Genomic DNA, 20602 nt, shown 5'->3' with positions numbered 1-20602 from the left:
AGCACTTCAACACTGACTGAGCCTCATTTCTATTGCAGGTTGGGTTCATAGACTATATCGTCCACCCCCTGTGGGAGACGTGGGCCGACCTTGTCCATCCGGACGCACAAGACATCTTGGACACATTGGAGGACAATAGAGAGTGGTACCAAAGCACTATCCCCCAAAGTCCATCTCCAGCTTTAGACGAGCCAGAGGACGGCACTCGACCCCCAGGAGCAGACAAGTTCCAGTTTGAACTGACCTTGGAGGAGGACGGGGAGTCCGACACTGAAAAGGACAGCGGCAGCCAGCCAGAGGAAGAGGAGGAGGAGGAGGAAGAAGAGGAAGAAAACAGCTGTACTGACTCTAAAACACTCTGTACGCAGGACTCCGAATCAACAGAGATACCTTTGGACGAACAGGTGGGGGAGGACGATGATGATGACGATGAGGAGGGGAATGCAGAAGAGGAGGGGGAGACCCCCTGCTCAGAGCCGTGTGCTGCAAATGAAGAGGTGGCAGAGGACGAAGAGGAGGAGAAATCCCCCGACACATAGCAGTTATGGACGGCCTTTGATTAACTGCTCCTCTTAGTAAAGACAGATTATTATTTATAGAATATTTTTTGAGTTTTGTGAAATCTGTTTTTTATACGTCTGTGTTTCCAAAGCGTGCGCTGCTCCTCACCCTGGGTTACTCCTCTCGTCTTCTTTATTTAGACACGCCCATTGGTACTACTTCAAGTTTTTTTGCACTCAGGAAGAACTCCCTTTCATTCCCATTTGTACTGAAGTGGTGTGTCTTTACTTCCACCTCCTCCTTACAGTCTTTAGTTGTAGATGCGGACGGTCTCTTCAGTGCTGCTCATACATCACATCTGTTTCTGTTTTTTTGTTGTTGTTTGTCTTTTTTCTTGCATCCGTCTCAGCCTCACCTGAACGTTCACTTGTGTCTTTATGTTTTATGAAGTGCCAATAACTCCAAAGGGTCAGTTATTGGTGAGAGTCTCCCTTTTATTTTTATATATCTCCCTGATCATGTTCTCCCCCTTCCACAATAAATTAGCAAGAATGTTTTTGCTCAAAACCCGACAGGTCACTGCAGCACATTTGGGAGCTTGTTAAGCCACATTTGCGATGTGGAAGTCTTCCTCCATAACCTGACTGACAAAAACTAAAATCTGAACCACCATGATGCTGTCCTAAACCTCTAGTTTTTTTTTTTGTTTGTTTTTTTTTTTTTTTTTGTATTGTATGTAAGATTCAGATATTTTCTATTTCTAGAGTTTAATTTTGCTGTCAGAGAAGTCGAGGAACCTTGTAGAAACGTAGAGGAAGACATGTGTCAGATGCGTTTGAAGGCTGTTCAAAAGAGCTCCAACAGCATTTATACTCCTATACCACTATACTTGTATTCAATTAGTTCTGTCTTAAAATCTGTATTTTCTTTTTAGTAACTCCTACTTTTAGAGAAAATCTCCTCTGGGAAGGAAGCAGAAACCTGAGGTCTTGTGCTTTGCTTCTCATTTGAGTCGTTCATAACATGGAGTAAGCCCTTAAATGTTTTTATTGTTGCCTATAGTTCTTTTGAACACATCCTGAGACAATGCAATGCTTTGTAGTTATTACAAAAAGCACCTTTTTTAGAGGTTTGACTAGTGCTCCAAATGTTTAGAAATAGTAATGGTGTTGAAAATGACTGGAGTGATTTTATAACAAAGTAAAGAGAAATTAGTTTTATTTTCTTAGCTGTTTGGCTTGGTTTATACATCAGCACCTGCTGCTTATCTTTAGCCTTCAACAATTCATTTTCCATCCAATTCCTGCCATTAACTCCAGTTTACTGTCTTTGCTTTCAACAAGACAATCAGCTGCACAGCATAAATATCAGATAAGACTATTCTCTACATTGATACAGGTGCATCTCAGTAAATTAGTGTATCTCTGAAAGGTTCATTTATTTCAGCAATTCAAAATGTGAGACAGTAATAAGCTTAATGTGTTTATTTCAGTTACTTTTGTTGATTACATTAACAAAAGTAATGTAATCAACATTACTTGATTGTTGATTACAATCAAGTAATGTTGATTACTTGATTGTAATCAAGTAATCAACATTTACTTGATTACAATCAAGTAATCAAGTAAATGATTACTTGATTACTTGATTGTAATCAAGTAATCAAGTAATCATTTGCTTGATTACTTGAGTAAATGATTACTTGATTTACTCAAGTAAATCAAGTAATCATTTACTTGATGATTACTTGATTCCTAACTAGGAAAATCCTAACTAGGATTTTCCTAGTTAGGATTTTCCTAAATAGGAAAATCCTTAGTTTATTGAAAAATCTGCATACTAAATTAGATAAATAAATTTAGTATGCAGTAGTAAATTAGATAAATAAAAATAGGAGCATTAATAGAGAAATGTTATATTATTTTTTTACACTATTGTGGGGAAGCAGACATCCGCTGATATCCACAAGGGCGCTATGCCACAAATGGTCGGTTTTAAATAAGCTGGCTCGCCACAGAGAGCCAGGGAGAATATTGATAGAAAATTGAGTGAAAGGAAAAACTGCACAAGTCATACGGATACATTTTTGAAAAGCTTGGACTTGAATTAACTGTAAAGCATATTCAACTAAATTAACTGAAAATTTTATTTCATTTATTGTTTAATAAATCAAAATGATTTCTTTTTTATTTTTAAATCATTTTCTTAATGATATTCTAATTTATTGAGATTCCCTTGTATTCTAATGCACTAATACATTTACATACCTTCTCTTTAAATATTTTAACCCATTCAAACACTGACTCCTTGTTGAATGCAGGCTTAACGTCATTGTCTCCTCTTTTACGTTTCAAACTCCTTTTTTTTGTCATTCTAACTCGAAGCTGTTATTTATTGCTATATATTTTTCTATTTGTTTCGGTTGTTTTTGAAATATAAAGGTGGTACAGTCGATATTTCACTGTAGCATAGATAACACAAGCTTGCCAGTTATTACTCCTAAGTTCACTTTTTTTTTTGTTTCCCCTTGTACAAAAAATATTTTGGAAAATATGAACTAATATAAGAAAAAACAAAAGGTAAAAAAAAAAAACTTGAAATACTGCACACTGCTTCCTCAAAGAGGGTCTTGTTTTACTGATATGCCATTTAAGAAAAAAACTTATTTAACTTTTATTTCGTGCCAATATTTTATTTTATTTTATTCTTTTCATCCTCACCCAATGCCCTTACCTGTAATAAGAATTTCTGGTTTATTGCTGTTTACAAACATATATTTATTGTGCTGTATATAATATATAATTATTAATGTTATTACTATCATAATGCAGTTTGCTGTAAATGGTTGATTCTTATCATCCCTTTTGGTGATGGCGTGGCTGTATTATGTACCTCTTGTTGAGAGAATGTTTATTAACACGAGCTTCGGTGTAAAAAAAAAGAAAAGAAAAGAAAAGAAAAAGCTCCAACGACTTGTTGCTCACCTGAGAACTAGCTCGGAAAGGAGAGAGAAAAAAAAAGAATGAGAGGGGAAAGCCAAATTGTTTTTTTTAAAAGAAGCTGTTCCTTGGCCCATGGGCTGTGCCTTAAAATTTAACACATCATACACTTTTTAGCCTTTTTAATTGCTTTATTCTCTAGTTCTCCTTTGCTGCATTTGGTGAATTGCTTGGCTTTGGTTGGCCTGACGACTTGTGGCGAAAAGATGCCTTTTTTTCATTAGTCACAATTAGAGGCAGAGGTTTTGTTGAGGCGTTCAGGTTAACCACAAGCCATACATTCACTGCATGAGTGATTGTGGCCTGTAGCTGGATGTCAAAGACTCGTATTTTGCTGTAGACCTGGTCTGAACGGCTCACACTGTAGCTACGCTCTGCCTCTACGCTCAAAAGACGAGACTCTACCTGTCGAGTGACGCTGCGTACCGTCAGATTTCTGATTGAATCACAGCTTAAATTTTTACCAAACACTGAATGGGGCGTTACAGCAGTGTGTAGTTGGTGCTCGACTACGGCCATCCGAAGCACAGAGGCTTTGGGACACATCTGCACGTTCAGCCACCGCTGCATTAATTCTGGCTGAAACACTTGACGATGTGTTGCTCATCCATGCTCAGCTCACACTTCCACTCATGTGACCTGCAATATCCAGAACCACTGACATGTTTCTGCCTGGACAGAAGAGGGGTCTGTTATGTTTCTGTACTGGAGAAAATGAGTGGAGGGTAGGGGGGACTGCATCATTGTCCTGAAAGCAGGACTCTTATTTTGACACACATACTGTAGATTTTAAACAGCCCTGGACCAATGGAAATAGTGGGTTCTTTTCTCATTATGTGTTCTATTTTTTTAAGGTGTGCAAGGAAAACACAAACTGTAATTTCAGAAAACAAGAAATGGTCTTCAGGACAATTATTTTTTTGGGTTTTGTCTTTAGAATGCCAACTTGTCTGGACGTTTCACAGGACAATTAAATTGTTATTTTAATGGATTCCTTGTTAATCGCAGTCTATTGGATAGCACTGTAGATCATACGACTTTATCTACAAAACAAACAAAAAAAGAATGAAAAAAGTTTTTATATGCAATGGAATAAATAAAAGCATGGGTTGATTCTGCCTACTCACTGGTTCCTTGTTGATGTTTCAAATATTTTTTTTATTTTATTTGAGGCCGTCTAAGACAGAGCAGCAAATTTCCGTATCAATTCAAGAGATGTCTTATGTATAAATATGTAAGCTTAGTTGGACTTTTTTTTTGTAACTTTAAACATGTTTTCTTCAAGTTTACACTTTCTAAGAATTATATTTATTTTATGGATACTAGAGATGCATAGCAAACCTTTAGGGCTAAAGGGTCTGCAGGTTATGATTACATTTGATAAAGTAAGAACTAGATGCAGCAGCCAGGTTTTTATTGTCCTACACTGAGTTCTGATTGTCCATTTTGGCTGACTCATTGTCTTTTTATGACTATAACAAACATTGGCATTAATAAAACAGATGTGCTGGAGGTTCTTCCGTAGAGTTGGAGGGCTTAAATCCAACAATATATGAAGGACATTTTCTGGATTTATGCACCAAAGCATGCGCCCTCACCTTTATCTGGTTGAACTAAACTCTCATAGTATCTGCTGATGGTTTTATGAAGTGAAATCATGCTGTGAGTTTTTAGTTATTCATTTCATGAACAAGAAATCCCATCGTAGTTTTTAGTATTTAAGTGGCAGATCAGAGTGGATTAATAAAAAAAAAAAACATAGAGCAGTGGTGTCCAAACCTTTTGCAACAGTGACAAAAAGTGCCAAGCCGAAATGCTCCAGGGTGTCTGTACCTTTTATTTTTGGTTTGGAAGCTTCATTTTTCCAAACTTTATTATTTTGACCAAAATCATTGTTGCTGGTGAACATTAAAAATCTTTTGAAGGCGGGATGCTGCCGTGGTGCGGCGGTGGAGCATCGCCCATGTATGAAGCCCATAGCCCTATACGTGGCCGTCACAGGTTTGAGTCCCAGCCTGATAACTCAAAGGATTGTTTGTGTTGACAGCTGCATACTTTAGTCCAACTTGAAAGAGTGTGTATCTGGAGCAGGGGCCTATTTCTTTGATGTAAAGCATAGAAAATATGCTTTATTGTGAACTGTGACAGCAGTGTATCAGTATCTTGTTGCTTTTAATTGGATTGAACCTGGTTGTTTCTGAGGAGAAATAGTTTTGTCATAAAGACGTGAAAATGTTTTAGAATGAAAAATAGATAATACATTAAGCTTCCTAAATTACGTCCCCACAGCCCTTTCCTCAAAGATCAGAGGAATGGGTTACCAAGAAATCAACTAATTTTAATGGGCTTTTCCAATTTAGAGAATAACCAGTTATGAGTAGAAGATGCCAGAAGCTATCTGAAGGTTACAAAAGTGATTTTTTTTTCATATATCAATGTATGTGTATGCGTGTATTTGAGCTTGTGTTATAATTTTGACGGATGAAAACGTCTGATAGGAAGAGCAAATATAAGAGATTGTAGAGATCTCATTTTAACACTAGGAGGCGCACTTTGTCTTGCAAAAAAGGCCACTTTCACTGCATCAACTGAATAAAGCTGCTGAGACACAGACATGCACACTGTTCACCAGCCTCCAGCGCCCCCTATCGTGCTTCATCAGTCAGTGAAGACAGATAAAACAGACCCCGTCATAGAATCTGAATTTATTTCCTATAATCTCAAAAACATACAATTTCATTTTTGCTTGCACTCCAAGAAATATATTCAGTTATATGTAAAGGTTTCTAAAATGAGATTTTATTTATCCGATTGGCTGTTTTTCTCTATGAAATGAATCTTTTCTGGGGATCTACTATAATTTATTCCAACATGTTATATTATAAGACATGTACACATATGTTAACAAACACACTTTGTGTGCAAGTTTAAGTGTATCCCTTTTCTTGTGTTAACAGTACAGCATATGGCATGGACTGGGTTATCTCCCTGACTATTTGCACAACAACACTGCATTTTGACATAACAAAAGTTCAGTCAACACCCAACAGTTAGCAGGAACAGCATACAGTACGCAAATACAATTGTACAAAAAGATATACACAAACAATACACTGTAGAACTCTAATTCGTCTCTTCAATATGGCAGACAGATATTTACATACACACACGCGCACGCAAGCATCCACACACTAAAAGTAAATATAAAAGGTCTACACCCCTGTTAAAGTGGGAGGTTTTTGTGATGTAAAAGAATGAAGTCAAGATAGATAGTTTCAGAATGTTTACACCGGTAATGTGACCTCTAACCTTTAAAACCATATTAAAAACAGTCTGACTCCCATAACATGGCTGCACCAGTCTGCTCACTTTTGTAAAACACTGGACGCGGCCGTGCTCGGAATTAGCAGCCACATTCCGGCCCACGTTAAATTGGAGTCATTACACGCCTGCCACCATCCCTCTGATCCACATCAAATAAAGTTCAGCCATTCTTTTAGACTTTTCCACAGAAAACCACAAATGGCAAACATCTCATTGTCAAACAGCATCAGTTACAAGAAGGGCACAAAGAATTTGCAAAACATTAAATGTGATCAAAAACTGGATGTACCACCAAAGTAATAAAAGATAAAAAAAAGTATAAAGTACAAAGTGTAAAGAATATGCTAAAGAACTGTCTGCTATGCATGCAGCAACACAGAGACATGGGATAGGGTGGCAGGAAATAAAGCTTTTTTTATTTATTTATCCCAGTCAATATAAATTTAGCACACAAAAAAAAAATTTCCCCAAAAATATGTTGGAAAATGTGTTATGATCATTTGGTTGAACTTTCTGTTTGGCACAAAATATCAATGCACTGTGGGTACCACCAAAGTAAGATACCCACAGTAGGGCATGGTGGTGGCAGCACAATGCTTTGGGCGTGTTTGTTTTAAGCTGAAACTAGTGGAACGCTCTGAAAGGATTTATCTTGATCTCATCTTCTCAGATCAAAAATCAGACGTTTTAAACAGGGTCTGCAGTCTTTTATGTCCACATTACACCAAACGTTCAGCGACTGCAGGTTGTCAGTGAAGCTCCCACCCCTTTCAGAAAGCGCACAACATGTTCAAAACTACACCTTCCTACTTTCTCTCGCAAAAACTGCAGATGGAGCTGTTGGACAAGATGACAGAAGGAAACTATTTACAGGGTTTCATCCATAAAATATTGCACTTGTTGGCCCATTGCATTTCACAGCGAGTGCCATGACAATGCTCCTAAATGTGTAAGACAAAGTGATATTTACAGTGTCTCAGAGTATAATTCTACACCGATACGTCAGGACTGACTTCATGCATTTTTTTTTTTTTTTTACATTTTTGTAGTTTTGTTTCCCTATGCAACAAGCAACCAACAATGTTAAAACCCCTTAACTGTCATGAGGACACCAGCCTCCTCACGGACTCACTAACTTATATGTAAGTATTTTGAGCGTGACAGTTAAGAGGTTAGTTGAACCGTAATGTTTTTGGCACTTTTTTGATGAATTTATGAGATGAACTCGAAACGTTGAATTTTTGAACTACTTACGACTTTTACACGGCACAGATTTATTAAAGACGAAGGTGGTGTTTATTTACGAAGCTTTGTTTTTTTAAGCAACATACATCTTGTTTTCCTCTTTTTAAAGAAGGGGTTCAATTTTACAGCACAAGTCATGCTGAATAAGAAATTATGGCTGTTTATTCCATGCCAGGATGCATCGTCTGCTTTTATCAGAATGCTTTACTGTGCCTCGATGTAATGGAGCTGAGGATGAGGAGCTTTGGGTAAGGCCTATATTTAGATAAAACAGCACACATGTTTGACCTTTTGGCAGCATGCTCTTTGCATCAAACATTTAAAGGCTGAGGATGATGATTGAGTTGCTTTTCAGATACTTATTGAAGAATTCACACGTCTACATACAGCAAAGGGTGAAACTGTACTCCCATCAGTTACACAGACTCAATTCATTCCAACGGGAAGCAGGACTTACAGAGGGACTTACAGAGGCCGAGTTGGAGATGCTGAAAGGCCACTTTTTTTCCCCAAAAGGTAGTTGATTAATCGATGGCAACATGACATGACACACTCATGCAAATCCACGCTCACTTACTGCACAGTCACAGCCAGAGGCTTATTATTACAGTCGTTACACAAAAGGAAAGCCGCTACATCGCCTAGTGCGCTAAATCCTAGATTTGGCCGCTCTAGGAGTCAAAATTACCCAGAAAAAAAGGACGATTTACACCATACAGAAAACTTCATAGACATATTAAAGCACTCACTGATTCTATTTCTTGTATAGGTATTCATAAAGATATTAAAGGTCTGAAGGACAACTTGTGTAAGTTTAAGTGTTGAACTATTTCAAGTCCTGCCAGACAGGATTGGTTTATTATCAAACTAACTAGCTGAAGGATGCTGATTCCCTATAGTCTAGATAACCTGTGGCGTTACATGTTTTTACATTAGTAATGACTGTACTTGCTTGTTATATAAGGTGATAACGTTTGGGAGATAAAGCAGCAGCCTTTGCCATTTTTACTACTAAACAGGCTTTGAACTGCAGTCCGGTGAGGGCGGTTCTGGCAGAGCGAGGACCTCCTGCACTCTCCTGCCCTGACAGCTTTCCACTGCCGGCCACTAACAGTTGCATCCAGGCTGCTGGAGGGGCGGAGCGCTGTCTGTCAGTTTGGCGGTGGGGGCTCCCGTGGTGACAGCCGGATCAGTGTCCAAGCTCTCAGACATCTTGTCACAAATTAGGTCGACGAGACGTTCGAAGGTCTGCTTGACGTTGATGTTGTCTTTTGCGCTCGTCTCAAAGAACTCAAAACCTACAGGCAAGAAAACAAAGAGTTATCCGCACTTTACAGACTTTTTTTGGAAGTTGAAAACCATTGATCATCTTTCTGTTAGCATCTTAAAGTATAAATTGTACGTTTACGTAGGTTTGTCCAATTGATTTCTAATAATGCACACTAAGGTTTGTTATTATAACAAGGGCCGAATAGAAAGTTCAAGACGGACGTAGACTTCTGCAGGGTGGTGAGTACAGTTTGTATGCAACTCTTTCATTATATTACATAATAATTTAAAATACCTGTTGCTGGGGATGTTGTAGTACAACCTACCCAATTGTTCAGCCAGCAGGCGGCCACTATCCACTGAGACCACTCTCTCTTCCTCCATATCGCACTTATTCCCAGCCAGCACTACCTGCGCATTATCCCAAGAGTAGGTTTTTATCTGGGTCGACCTGCACAGAATCAGAAGCAAACACACAGAGAGACCAATCATCTTCATGGGGTCTGCTGCAAGAGCAACAGACAGATCTGTGTTGTTGTGCCTCTGTTTGTTTGACAGGACTCTTCAAAAATGGAAAGATGGAGGAAGAAAGCATCTGATGTAATGTTTGTCCGCCATTTGGCGCGGTCATGAACAGCGATTACGTTCATGTTCTTTGGCTCATCCCGTTTTGTGAGTCACTGACGCCATTATCAGAGAAGTGGGTCAATTTCAAATATGTGAAGTAAAAATATGCTGCCACTTCTTGTTCAAATATAGGTCATTATTTACTCCTTGCGCATCACACACTTTTTAGGATAAACTGAAATTCACCATAATCACCAACTCTAATCATCATTCCTATAATTAAAATCCTCATTTTTATCAAATGACATAATTGTCATCATTATACATTATGCTCCCTCTGCATCATCATCATAATATTATTTATTTCCTTACCATCCTGGTGCCAAACATCAACACCATCATCAACACCATCTTCATTAGACTCACTCTAATAGTAATAGTAACCATCCTCATTCATGTCCAGAATTTCTGTGTAAAAATACTCCCTTATGTGTATTGGATTAACTATAAATGTGTGAAATGACACTAGTATGAAAAAAGAGAAAATTAGTTTGTCAAAAAGATATTTTAGATTCTAATTATTGTTAAAAGGAGCACTTTATAGCGAATGTGAAGATTTTTACATTAACACTCAAAACTTGCTCATGTTGAAGTATTAACACTATTTATTTTAAAATTATTTTTCTACGTGGAACAAAATGATAATTGCTGTTGTTTTAATAGTTGTTCTTATATTTTAAAAAATGCCTCAGCTTCCAGTTATCATTACTGCTCTTCTCTATAACCTCTCTGAACTCTGGAAAATAAGCAGGAATTTAAGGAACATGTTGCTGCAGGGTTTGCACTCTTACTAAAAGTAGGGCAGCAAACACACCATGAGCAGAAAACAGGAGTGAGAGAAGCAGGAGACAAAAAGAAAGAGTAACAAAGAGAGATGGCATCAAGATGTTAGAGCTTGTCCTCTCACTGCTGGTCCACAAGTAGAAAGCAAAATCTGAAATGACTGTTTATTAATATCTTTTCAATTGAACATTTAGATTCAGTGTTACAGTATTTCTCTGGGTTGTCTCTGACTCAGGCATGAAATGAGCTTGTCAAAAGACTAACTGAGAGAGATAGTTTAGGATGGAGCCATCGCCATGGTAACCTCCTTTCTCCCCCCTTTTCAACCTTGTCACAAGGAACAAGAGAAAGTAGAATTAAAGCTGGCGGCAAAGACAAAAGAGGAGCGCTCCATGTATGTATTTTACTCCACTGTCCTCTTTCTGCAAAGTGAGCTCTCAGGTAACCCAGGCCTGTTGTAACCACGGCTCCCTTTCATCGGACAGCCATCACAGTCGGCGCTCAGACTGCAGAAAACCTTCAAAGAGTCAGAGTCCTGTAGCAATCACAAGTGGACCAACAGAAAACCTGCCTGGTTCACAGGGATGTGATTAAAATCTGGCTTCTTATATTAGGGTCAAATATGAAATACAGATAATAAGACTGCCAAGATTTGATTTATTTTGAAAAAAAATACCACAGCTTTCATGTGAACATGTGTACTCTTAAGTAGCTGTACAATTGACTAATCTAAAAGTGACAAAGTGAGTTGAGGCATTGGCTCTAGTGTGATGGTCTTTCGGAAGATATTTCAAAGTTCATGGATGTTTTTTTTTTTTCTCTAATTCTCCATTTATCCTTATAGCTAAGTATGACAGTATATTTTATGTTGTAGACCTGAGAAGTAGAGGAAAAAATGTCTACATGATGTTATAGCATCATGTAATCATGTCCTGAATTAGGGAATAGACTCCAGCAACTTTAATTAGAGAGAACAGCCAAGAAACCCATTGCAATTCTGGAGGAACTGCGTTAATATATAAAACAGTGTGGTGGAAAATGTGTTGACATAGCAACCATTAATGCAAGTCACAAATGTAGTCCAAATGGAAGAGTGATAAGGATGGACGAAGGTGCTCTGGTCAAATGAGACCAAAATCAGCCACTTTGGTCTGCATGAAAAAGTTATGTTTTCAGGAAAACTAACACTGAGGACCAGATCAGACCAACCATGTGGTGACAGACACATAGTGTGGGCAGCATCATGCTGTGGTGATACTTCTCTTCAGTAGGACAGGTAATAGCTGATTGAAATATCAGCTCTAACATATTTCAATCAGAAATATTGAAATATTTCAGGGAAATACTGGGGGGAAAAAACTGAAAAAGATATGAGACTGGGGCAGACGTTCACCTTCCAGCAGGATAACAACCATAAACAAACAACTGGAGCAACAATGAAATGGTTTAGTTCAAAGTGTTGTCTCAATCAGACTGAATACATAAACCAATAGACAGCCTGGCATAAGACATAAAAATGAATGCTTACAGACATTTCCTATGGACTCATAAGGTATGTTTTAATACAGAATGGGCAAAAATGTCTGTAATTTACAGATTATCATGTGAAAACCATGTGACCATGCATCCTCCACTGAACAACACTTTCTGTTGGTCAATCACATGATATCTGAAAATAAAACATTTGTAATTTATTAATAGTTTTCAAAGGCAATGTATCTGACGGGACATTTGAGATTAATAATTGTCGAGTTTGTCTTTGACTCTGTACTAATTTTCAAGCCAGTCTTTGGAGATCACATTTATATCAGAACACCATTTTGTGTTTGACAAACTTGTATTTCTCACAGCTTTATCTAAAGAAGTATCAGGTTTTGTGTGGGGAAGAGAGTAATAATAAAGAGTTTAAAGTTCTACATTTTGAAGGCATAGATACATGTTTCATAGAAAACTCCAGTAAAGTTAAAACCTTGAAACAGTTTTGTATAGTAGTCCAAACATCTCTGAGAGGTTAGGATGACTTTTGAGTCCTTAAATGCTAAATTTACAAATGAGGATTCAGGATTTGATGGCAAATTATGAAGGTCATGTCAAGTGATGTAATCTTACTTAATGCAGAACGCACAGAATTACATAATTTCCTCTAACAAAATGGCAATTCTGAGCTGGCAAAGCCTCTGGCTTGTCAGAAACACCTCACAATTTGACATCTGATTAGTAAACATTAAGACACATTCTGTCTCTGGCATCCTGGCTTCCTGTTGTTTATTCAAAGTAACAACACTAACCCAGAAACCTAATTTCTGTGACTAGTTGAATGTTACTATCCCAGTTCCTGACATGAATGCATCAACAGAGCAGACGTTTGGCTCAGAGTTACTGTTCAGCCTGCAAATGTGACTCATGAATGGACCCCAGATTTGAACTTCAAAGGTTTCCATGAAAGGTGAAAATGCAAGCTGCAGAGGAAGCCTGTCAGATTTCACACAAAGTATTCAGAAGCAGATAAAATGGGAGAGCGTTCTTCAAACATCACTGCACCGATGGCCGTAGCTTGATCCACATTGGGTAATAACTTAAAAAAAATTGACGAAATGTCAATATTCAGTGTACTGTGTTTAGAGAGTGAATATTAATTAATAAAACAAGACAAACTCACCAGTCCTGCACAGCACCAAAGGACTCTTCGTTGGTGATGTCATACATGAGGATGAAGCCCATGGCACCACGGTAGTAAGCTGTAGTGATGGTCCTGTAGCGCTCCTGGCCTGCAGTGTCCTGCACACAGACATCATGATTCGATGTCACTGACCCGACCCTGCACAGCTGAAGCTGCACACACCGGACCACAGTGTTCATGAGCCGGCATTTACATTATTAATGCACTGCTATTAATACACACAAAACCTCATCGGCTTGGTGTCATGGCTGCAATTTTCAAAGTTTCCTCTTTTTTTGTGCTCATTATTCGGAACTAATCATTGTACGAGTAGCTGAACAGGCTTCGCAGCGATAGGGTGCCAGGAGCAACACCTCGGTTTTAGCTGATTAAATTGATTTAGTTCTTTCCACAATAATCAATCAGCGGTGTTCGGTGAGGCAAAGATCATCACACGCATCTCATCAAAAAAGTTCCAAATATAGAAATAAGACCATTTCAATTTAAGAGAGTGTTTGTGTGCACACGGTGATCCATGTATCACAGTCAGAAGATGTTCAGGAAGCAAATGGAAATGTAAAAAGTGTATTTACAGTTGGGAGCCGATTACCCAATTTGTACAGTAGTTTTGTTGTTTTATGGGTTACATAATGAGAAATCCCTCCTGTTCCTCATGCTGATACTGTATGTTCACAGCTTTGTTCTTACACCCACAACAAGTGTGTTTTCATGCTGTCTGTGAATCATGGCAGAGGAATACTGGCTGCTCCACTTGGCTCTTGACGAACAGACGGCAAACAGGGAGCTCTGGATTGTGTTTGCCATGGTAATCTGGCGTTCTGTTCGCCTGCACACCATCACAACAGCGGGCCTGTTATAGCCAGAGGACGCATCTGACCTTCACTCTGCAGAGACGCTGCTCACAGCCGGTCAGCTCTGTTTCCAGGTCCCTCGCTGCAGCTGGGACTCTCTGTCAGATCATGCAGAGACCGAAACCAGCACCAGCCTGTAATGTTCACTAATGTTCTGTACAACAAACAATGACTTGAAAGAGAACTTTTTCTCTTTTAGTCGAGTTATTATCACAAACGTGAATGTATTTGGACACACGAAAATAGGTCATAATTGCTAAGTGGGGGAATTGGTTATAAAAGAATTTCTCCAAGCTTAGAGGAATATTCAATCTGTTATCCAAGAGGAATATGGGGAATCTAGGGCAATCCTTAGTTCAGGGGGGGAGAGAATCATTGAAAAGTAAAAGCTCATGTTTTTAAATGACTTGTAGATGTAATTCAACTCCAACAATGTATTCAGTTAGGGGTACTAAGTAAAAACTGAATGTCACACAAAAAGTGTTGAAAACGATATAGCCTTTTCCCTTTACAATTATAAATTACTTTGCGTTGGTATGTTAAATTAAATGCCACTAAAACACATTGTGGAAACAAGCTCAAGCTGAGTGGATATTTTTGCCAATCAGTGTAAAAGCAAAGAATGGAAATGCCACAGCTTTTTTTTTTGTTGTCATTGCGCATAAACCAGGTCATGCTTTAGTCATCTGCACATTTTACCCCAGTTTGTGTTCCTGTCTGAAATTTGCATCTTTGAGATTTTTGTTGAAAACTTAAAAATGTCCCAATAGCTTAAAGTGTTTTTCTTTTCACTGGACATAGTTAAAAAATAGAGTGGAGCAGAAAAAAGTAAAAAATCTGCTTAAGTCCGTGGAATTTGAGCACTTTAAAAAGCTTTGCTTGTCGTCTGGTGCTCAGCAGAAATCAATGAAAGCGGCTGACTTCTACAAGGCAGCGAGCGGAAACATGCTGTGTGCAAAAGCCTTCTTGTTCTGCATGTGTCCATTTTTTGTGAATTGTGCCATCAGTCAGTTTCATTCACCACAGTCTCACACATTTGCAGCGAGAAGTCCAAATGTATTATGACGTGTGACAAGTGCAAAGACTTTAGCCAATACACATCACCTTAAAAGGTCCTTTTACTCTATGTCTCAGCTCTTTTTAGGCCAATTAAAAGAGACAGGCCAATTATCTGGATGCAAGGGCAATCCTTTTTTCTCCCAGAATATGCTTGTCTTTGCTGCTGATGAAAACACATTATCCCGATTAGCTTTCATCTTCCTGTTCAAACAAAATTGGTCACTTTCTGAGGATGGATAATTGCTACAGAAGGTGCCTACTGCTCCCCAAAACGGGCAAAGCCTCCACATGGAAAAAAGAAAAGAGAGAGACAAGAAGTCTTTCGGATTTTTTTTTTTTTACGTTTACAGTCTGCGAGGTAAAAAGAGACTGCTTTAGCACCTCAGATAAACTTAATTAAACACATTCAAATTCTTCAGTTTCCCACACGTTAAGAGCAAGGTGTCACTTCCGTGTTCCTCCCTGTTCCCTGTTCCCCGCACACTTACTAGTCTGCTGTCAGTAATTCTGAGATTTCCATCTGTCCACACACTTAGATCAGTGTTAGAAAGCACAACAAAGCCGTTTGGTGAATACATTTTAAGGAAATGCATCATGCTCTATGTCAGCTGTATGCATGAATTTATAGAACACTAGGGATTATGACACTTTTTTGACCTTTTACTACAACGTTTTTATCCAGGCATTATAGTTTCTTATCTTATCAATTAAGAGATTATTCATAAAAAAACATGCAAAATGCAAATCCTGTTGTTGTCAAAAGCTGCAAGGATGAGATTTTTTTGTATATAAACAATCTCTATTTGTCCTACAAGCCAAAACGTTGACTCGCACTGTTCAGGTGTACTTTTCTTATTTCTCAATGACGTATCAGACATCTATGAAATATGTGGGCAGAGAATGGGACAAACATGGATCAAATGGACTCTTGATATAGAACAACAACCTTTCTGTGACAGGTATCACATTGCAAGAGCAACCAAACAAAATCTAAGCTCTCCAAAAGACCTTGAAGGCCACCGGGATACAAATTACACTGAATCTAAAAATACCAGATTAAAAATGAGACCGAGATAAATTATTTAAAAAATGTTTCCACTTTGGAAGGAGTGTGTCTCCTCTACGATTCATCTGATTAACCCTGTTGACGCGAAAAATCTAAAACAAAACAGATGCAAAGGCCTGGCTGCATCATGTGCACAATATAAAATTGATACTTTGCCAAAGAATAGTTTTTACTGTTAGGATTCTTTAGTAGGAGTCTGTCAGGATCCCGTATATTGTCTTGGCAATATGTTCTCACTGTACCATACACGCATGATCTGAATAAATTCAGCTGTAAGGATAATTCTTGTCTGCAGATTTATTCTGATGAACACTCAGTCCGGGTATCCTTCCAGTGACACCATGCTTTTGTTGTTTTGAATATAAGGCAGGATCCCTGTGATGCTGGAATTTAAATTCCCCTTCATCCTCAACCCCTCTATCTGACGCCTGAAGGCTTTGCGTCGAAATTGACTGTTTATAACTGCATCCCCTTTAACAAAATCTAAAATCATATCTAGTAGCCCCACATCGTGAGGCTGCCACTACCATGTTCTGCCTCAAACCACCTCCCTAACATGTGGAATACATAAAATAGTTTTCACCTGTAAAACACAACCCAGCACCAACCAGAATTTCCTACAGCTCCTTCGGTGTTTCTATCAGCCTTTCAGCCTCCACGACCAATTTATTATTTTCTTTCCATAAGATTTGAAAAAAATCCAGCTTTTTAACTGGCTCTCTTGTTGCATAATTTTTTCCTATTAGTAATGAAAATCCTCACCATGCGATAATATGTATGTATGAATCTATGGATGTTTCCGTACACTTCTCTGGTGTAATATATTTGTGCAAGAGCTTGTTTTGATCCTCCACAACTTCTGTGGAAGTTCTGCCATCCCAAAAGATGCATGTAGGCAATTTATTTTTAAACATATGCTTAGTCAGATGCATTTTTGACATGTAAGTAGGAAATCCAGAATATTAAAAGTTGAAGGTGCCTCAACAAAGGATTGCTTTACTTTGATTTGATCAGTTGAATTGTACAGCAAACATATGGAGTTTCAATCAAAAGAATCAAATCAAAAGAAAAACTTGCTTGTTAAAAAGGTGTCTACACCTTTTTTAGCCACCTTAATCACAGATCTTTATAAAATTATATCTATAATAAACAATCCCAAATGGAATTATTACATAGTAAAATTGAAACAGGAATTTGTTTGGATAAAATAAAATACGTGCCTATTGAAAAAGAGATGTAAACACATCTAGAACTTGGCTTTGTGGTCAGCTACTGCAGGCCAGGCAGAAATCAGATCCAAAACATTTTGTGGCTTCTGAAAGTTTGATATCTGTGTTCGTGAATATTTCATACCCAGATCTGCAGTTTGATCCTCTTGTCATTCTTGTATACGGTCTTAACTTTGAAGTCGATGCCCACAGTGCTGACGAAGGCCGACGTGAAGGCGTCATCAGCATAGCGGAACAGGAAGGACGTCTTCCCTACGCTGCTGTTGCCGATGATGAGCAGCTTGAACATGTAGTCGAAATTTTGGTCTCCTCCTTCTCCTTTCCCCTTGACATCCTGAGTGGCAGCCATCTACCAAAACAGAAGCAATGGGAATGAAAACTTCATACACTGTACATGTGAACACATTTTTATAAAATAATTTGCTGGCAAGTCATTAAAACAACAATAACCAGATTGTATGCACTTGCAGGAAAGGTGAGGGGCAACTGTAAAATCTACATGTTGGTTGCAGAGTACAGTAAGCTTGTTTTACAGGATACAGATAAGAGATGACAGAAGGCTGCGTCAGGAAAACCAGCATGACCAGCACAGCAAGCTGTTGGTTTAATGAGTATTAGATAACAAGCTGAGTTCTTTCCACCATCAGAAAATCTCTATAAATATACCAGTAGTCTTTATTTATATTAATATTAAAAGGGCAACATTTGGCTTATAATATAATTAATTTTTCAGAGTACTGGAAATTGGATATGATGTAAATTTTACCCAAGGACATAAGCTTCCTCAAATGGAGTGAATTAAAATATGACATTCTTTATTTGGACAAATATCAAGATTTTTTATTGTGAAATACTTTGATTTTCAGTAACTTTGAATTTCTATTTTGCAACAAAAAAAGGCCAAATTCAAACTAAGTCTTAACTCTGAGGCAGCCATTGCTAATTAATCTTAGCTACAATGTGCTAGGAGACGGTTAAAAATGCCACCTTAGTAAAACAGATTCTGAAATTTTTGCATCCAACTTTAGTTAGTTTAGCAGTAGTGCTAATGCTAAAGTCTGCTAGCAAGCTGAGTAAGTTAATCATGAGAAAGCTTCTTCCAATAAACGACACATCCCAGGTTTTCGAACAACCTGCCTTTCTCGTGAACCAAATACTATTTTGTACCTTGGAGGACAAACCTGATAAGCAAAAAATTGAAGCAGGATTTACCTAGAGCAGATTTGAGAAGCTAGCAGGCAGTTGACTAATTGATTTTAGCTGTTAAATATAATGAATTTCCAATCTGTGGCAACATAATCGAAAATACAGAGAAGTTGTTCAGCAGAGAAAACAGCAACACACTTAACAATGGTCTCTTCTGAAAAAAATAAAAATAAAAATCCGCTGATACTTTTATTTCTCAGATTTTCTCAACCAAGAATAAGACAACTTCTGATTATAACTTCACCTGAAAACAACGGGACTATGCCTTTTAAACTCATTAAAAAAATGATTAAAATCTAACCCATTTAAATTGAATATGTCGCTTGTTTACAATTGTACACAGAGTCCTGAAAGCTCACACTCTGACATAAGCTTTTCCATGCCAGCAGTCAGCAGTCAGCCACCTCAGAGGATGCACGTTGCACTGGGGAGATGACAGGAGAGCGGTCATCGCTCCCTCCAAGGTGAATGTTTGGACCGGGCAGCTTCCGTCCCTAAACATGTGCGACCATCTCTCCCTGCAGCCTTTGCGCTGAATAAAAGATGCCGGACCTCCATCATGCCCGTCCTGCACTCGCTTTCTATTCGCCTCCGTATGTGAGCGTGTGTCTGTGTTTGCAAGGACACCGTTTTCACGCCATAATAAGCCGGTTATACAAATAATAATAATAATAATAATAAAATAATAATAATCAAGCGCTGCTGAGCAAAGAAGCCGCATGCCAGATAACTATATAGACGGGCTGTTCTGAGCAGGAGGATGTCATTCTACCGTTTCACAAAAATTCTTCCACATATGTGAAACTCAAAAGGACATTGTGTGGACAAACCTGTTTCGAAGGCCTCGTTTCGACCTGTGTTTGCCCCTGATAAGCAGGATAGAGGTTTATTTCTCTGAATCTATACCGCAGACGCTGATTTTATGGTATTTTTTCTCCCCCTCTCTCTGTCTCCGAACCAGTTTCAGCACCTGGGAGCTGTCCCCTCCGCTTCCGATCTGGAGGCTGCTGCTGCTGCCGCTACTGCTGATGATGATGATGGTGGTGGTGATGATGATGATGATGCTGGCTCGGCTGAGCGAAAGGAAGCGCGTGTCATGGGTATCAGCTACGTCACGGGAACAAAGAACACGGGTCTTGTAGTTTTTTTTTTTTTTTTTACAGTTTGTAAAGCGCATGGAGGCAGCAGCCCCTGCGTGGAGCGCCTCAAAGCTGTGAACAGCTGGATGAAACGCTGCTTCAGATTTCAGTTTATCTGAGACACACCCTCTTATGGTAAAAAAAACCCCAAAAAACAAAAAAAAAAAGCAAGCCCTGTCTAATAGTTTTCCACATTCTTAGTTTCTAGTTACATGCATTTAACAACCTTACCTTCCCATACAAGTCCATTTGATCCTCGGTAGCCTAATATTCCACCTGTATATCTTTTATCCCCCCCGCCCCCAGTTAACATCAATCCCAACCTGGCTTTTTTTCCCCCCCTTTTTCTTCCAGGAAGCAAAATATAATAGGCTCTCGCTTTTTGCGTCACTCACCCTGTTCTGCTGGCGTGCCCACGCCCCTGTAGCAGGCAGCGCCGCTTCAGAGGGACAGAGAAAAGAAGAGCGACCTGAGTGCTGATGAATATGAATATTATGGGCTCCACAATGGAGGCAGGCGGTAGAGCTTCCGAGATAAATAAATGTCCATGTTTTGCAATTAAAATGAGACTTTAGGGTTTTGTATGTAGATTAGAAAATGGGAATATAAAACCAATGCTGTGAT

General features: G+C 38.6%; 2 protein-coding genes across 11 annotated transcripts in view; one reads left to right on the top strand and one right to left on the bottom strand.

Moving 5' to 3' along the window:
- pde4d (phosphodiesterase 4D, cAMP-specific) overlaps nt 1-4622 on the top strand; it is a 205104-nt gene extending 200482 nt beyond the window's left edge. For all 8 annotated transcript variants that reach the window (XM_008418380.3, XM_008418379.3, XM_008418381.3 and 5 more), the window contains one exon: nt 39-4622. In XM_008418380.3, the coding sequence (XP_008416602.1) occupies nt 39-539 (501 nt within the window). In that variant the 3' untranslated portion in view covers nt 540-4622. The remainder of the gene's footprint in view (nt 1-38) is intronic.
- A 1568-nt stretch (nt 4623-6190) lies between these two features.
- Nucleotides 6191-20315, bottom strand: rab3c (RAB3C, member RAS oncogene family). 3 transcript variants are annotated; one of them, XM_081610709.1, is made up of 5 exons: nt 20210-20315; nt 17758-17982; nt 13408-13526; nt 9665-9789; nt 6191-9367 (listed from the first exon to the last, which is right to left on the bottom strand). In XM_081610709.1, the coding sequence occupies exons 1-5, from the start codon at nt 20225-20227 to the stop codon at nt 9177-9179; spliced, it is 678 nt and encodes a 225-aa protein (XP_081466835.1). In that variant the 5' UTR covers nt 20228-20315; the 3' UTR covers nt 6191-9176. The 3 variants fall into 3 exon arrangements, with proteins under 3 accessions (XP_081466835.1, XP_017162331.2, XP_081466836.1); XM_017306842.2 differs by lacking the exon at nt 20210-20315 and adding an exon at nt 19810-20031; XM_081610710.1 differs by lacking the exon at nt 20210-20315 and adding an exon at nt 19670-19899.
- Nucleotides 20316-20602: the final 287 nt, after the last annotated feature.

This window comes from Poecilia reticulata, chromosome 9 (genome assembly GCF_904066995.2).
Source record: "Poecilia reticulata chromosome 9, P_reticulata-male-v2, whole genome shotgun sequence".
Lineage (NCBI taxonomy): Eukaryota > Metazoa > Chordata > Actinopteri > Cyprinodontiformes > Poeciliidae > Poecilia > Poecilia reticulata.
Note: the sequence above shows the minus strand (reverse complement) of the source record. Positions and strands in the feature narration are given on the sequence as shown.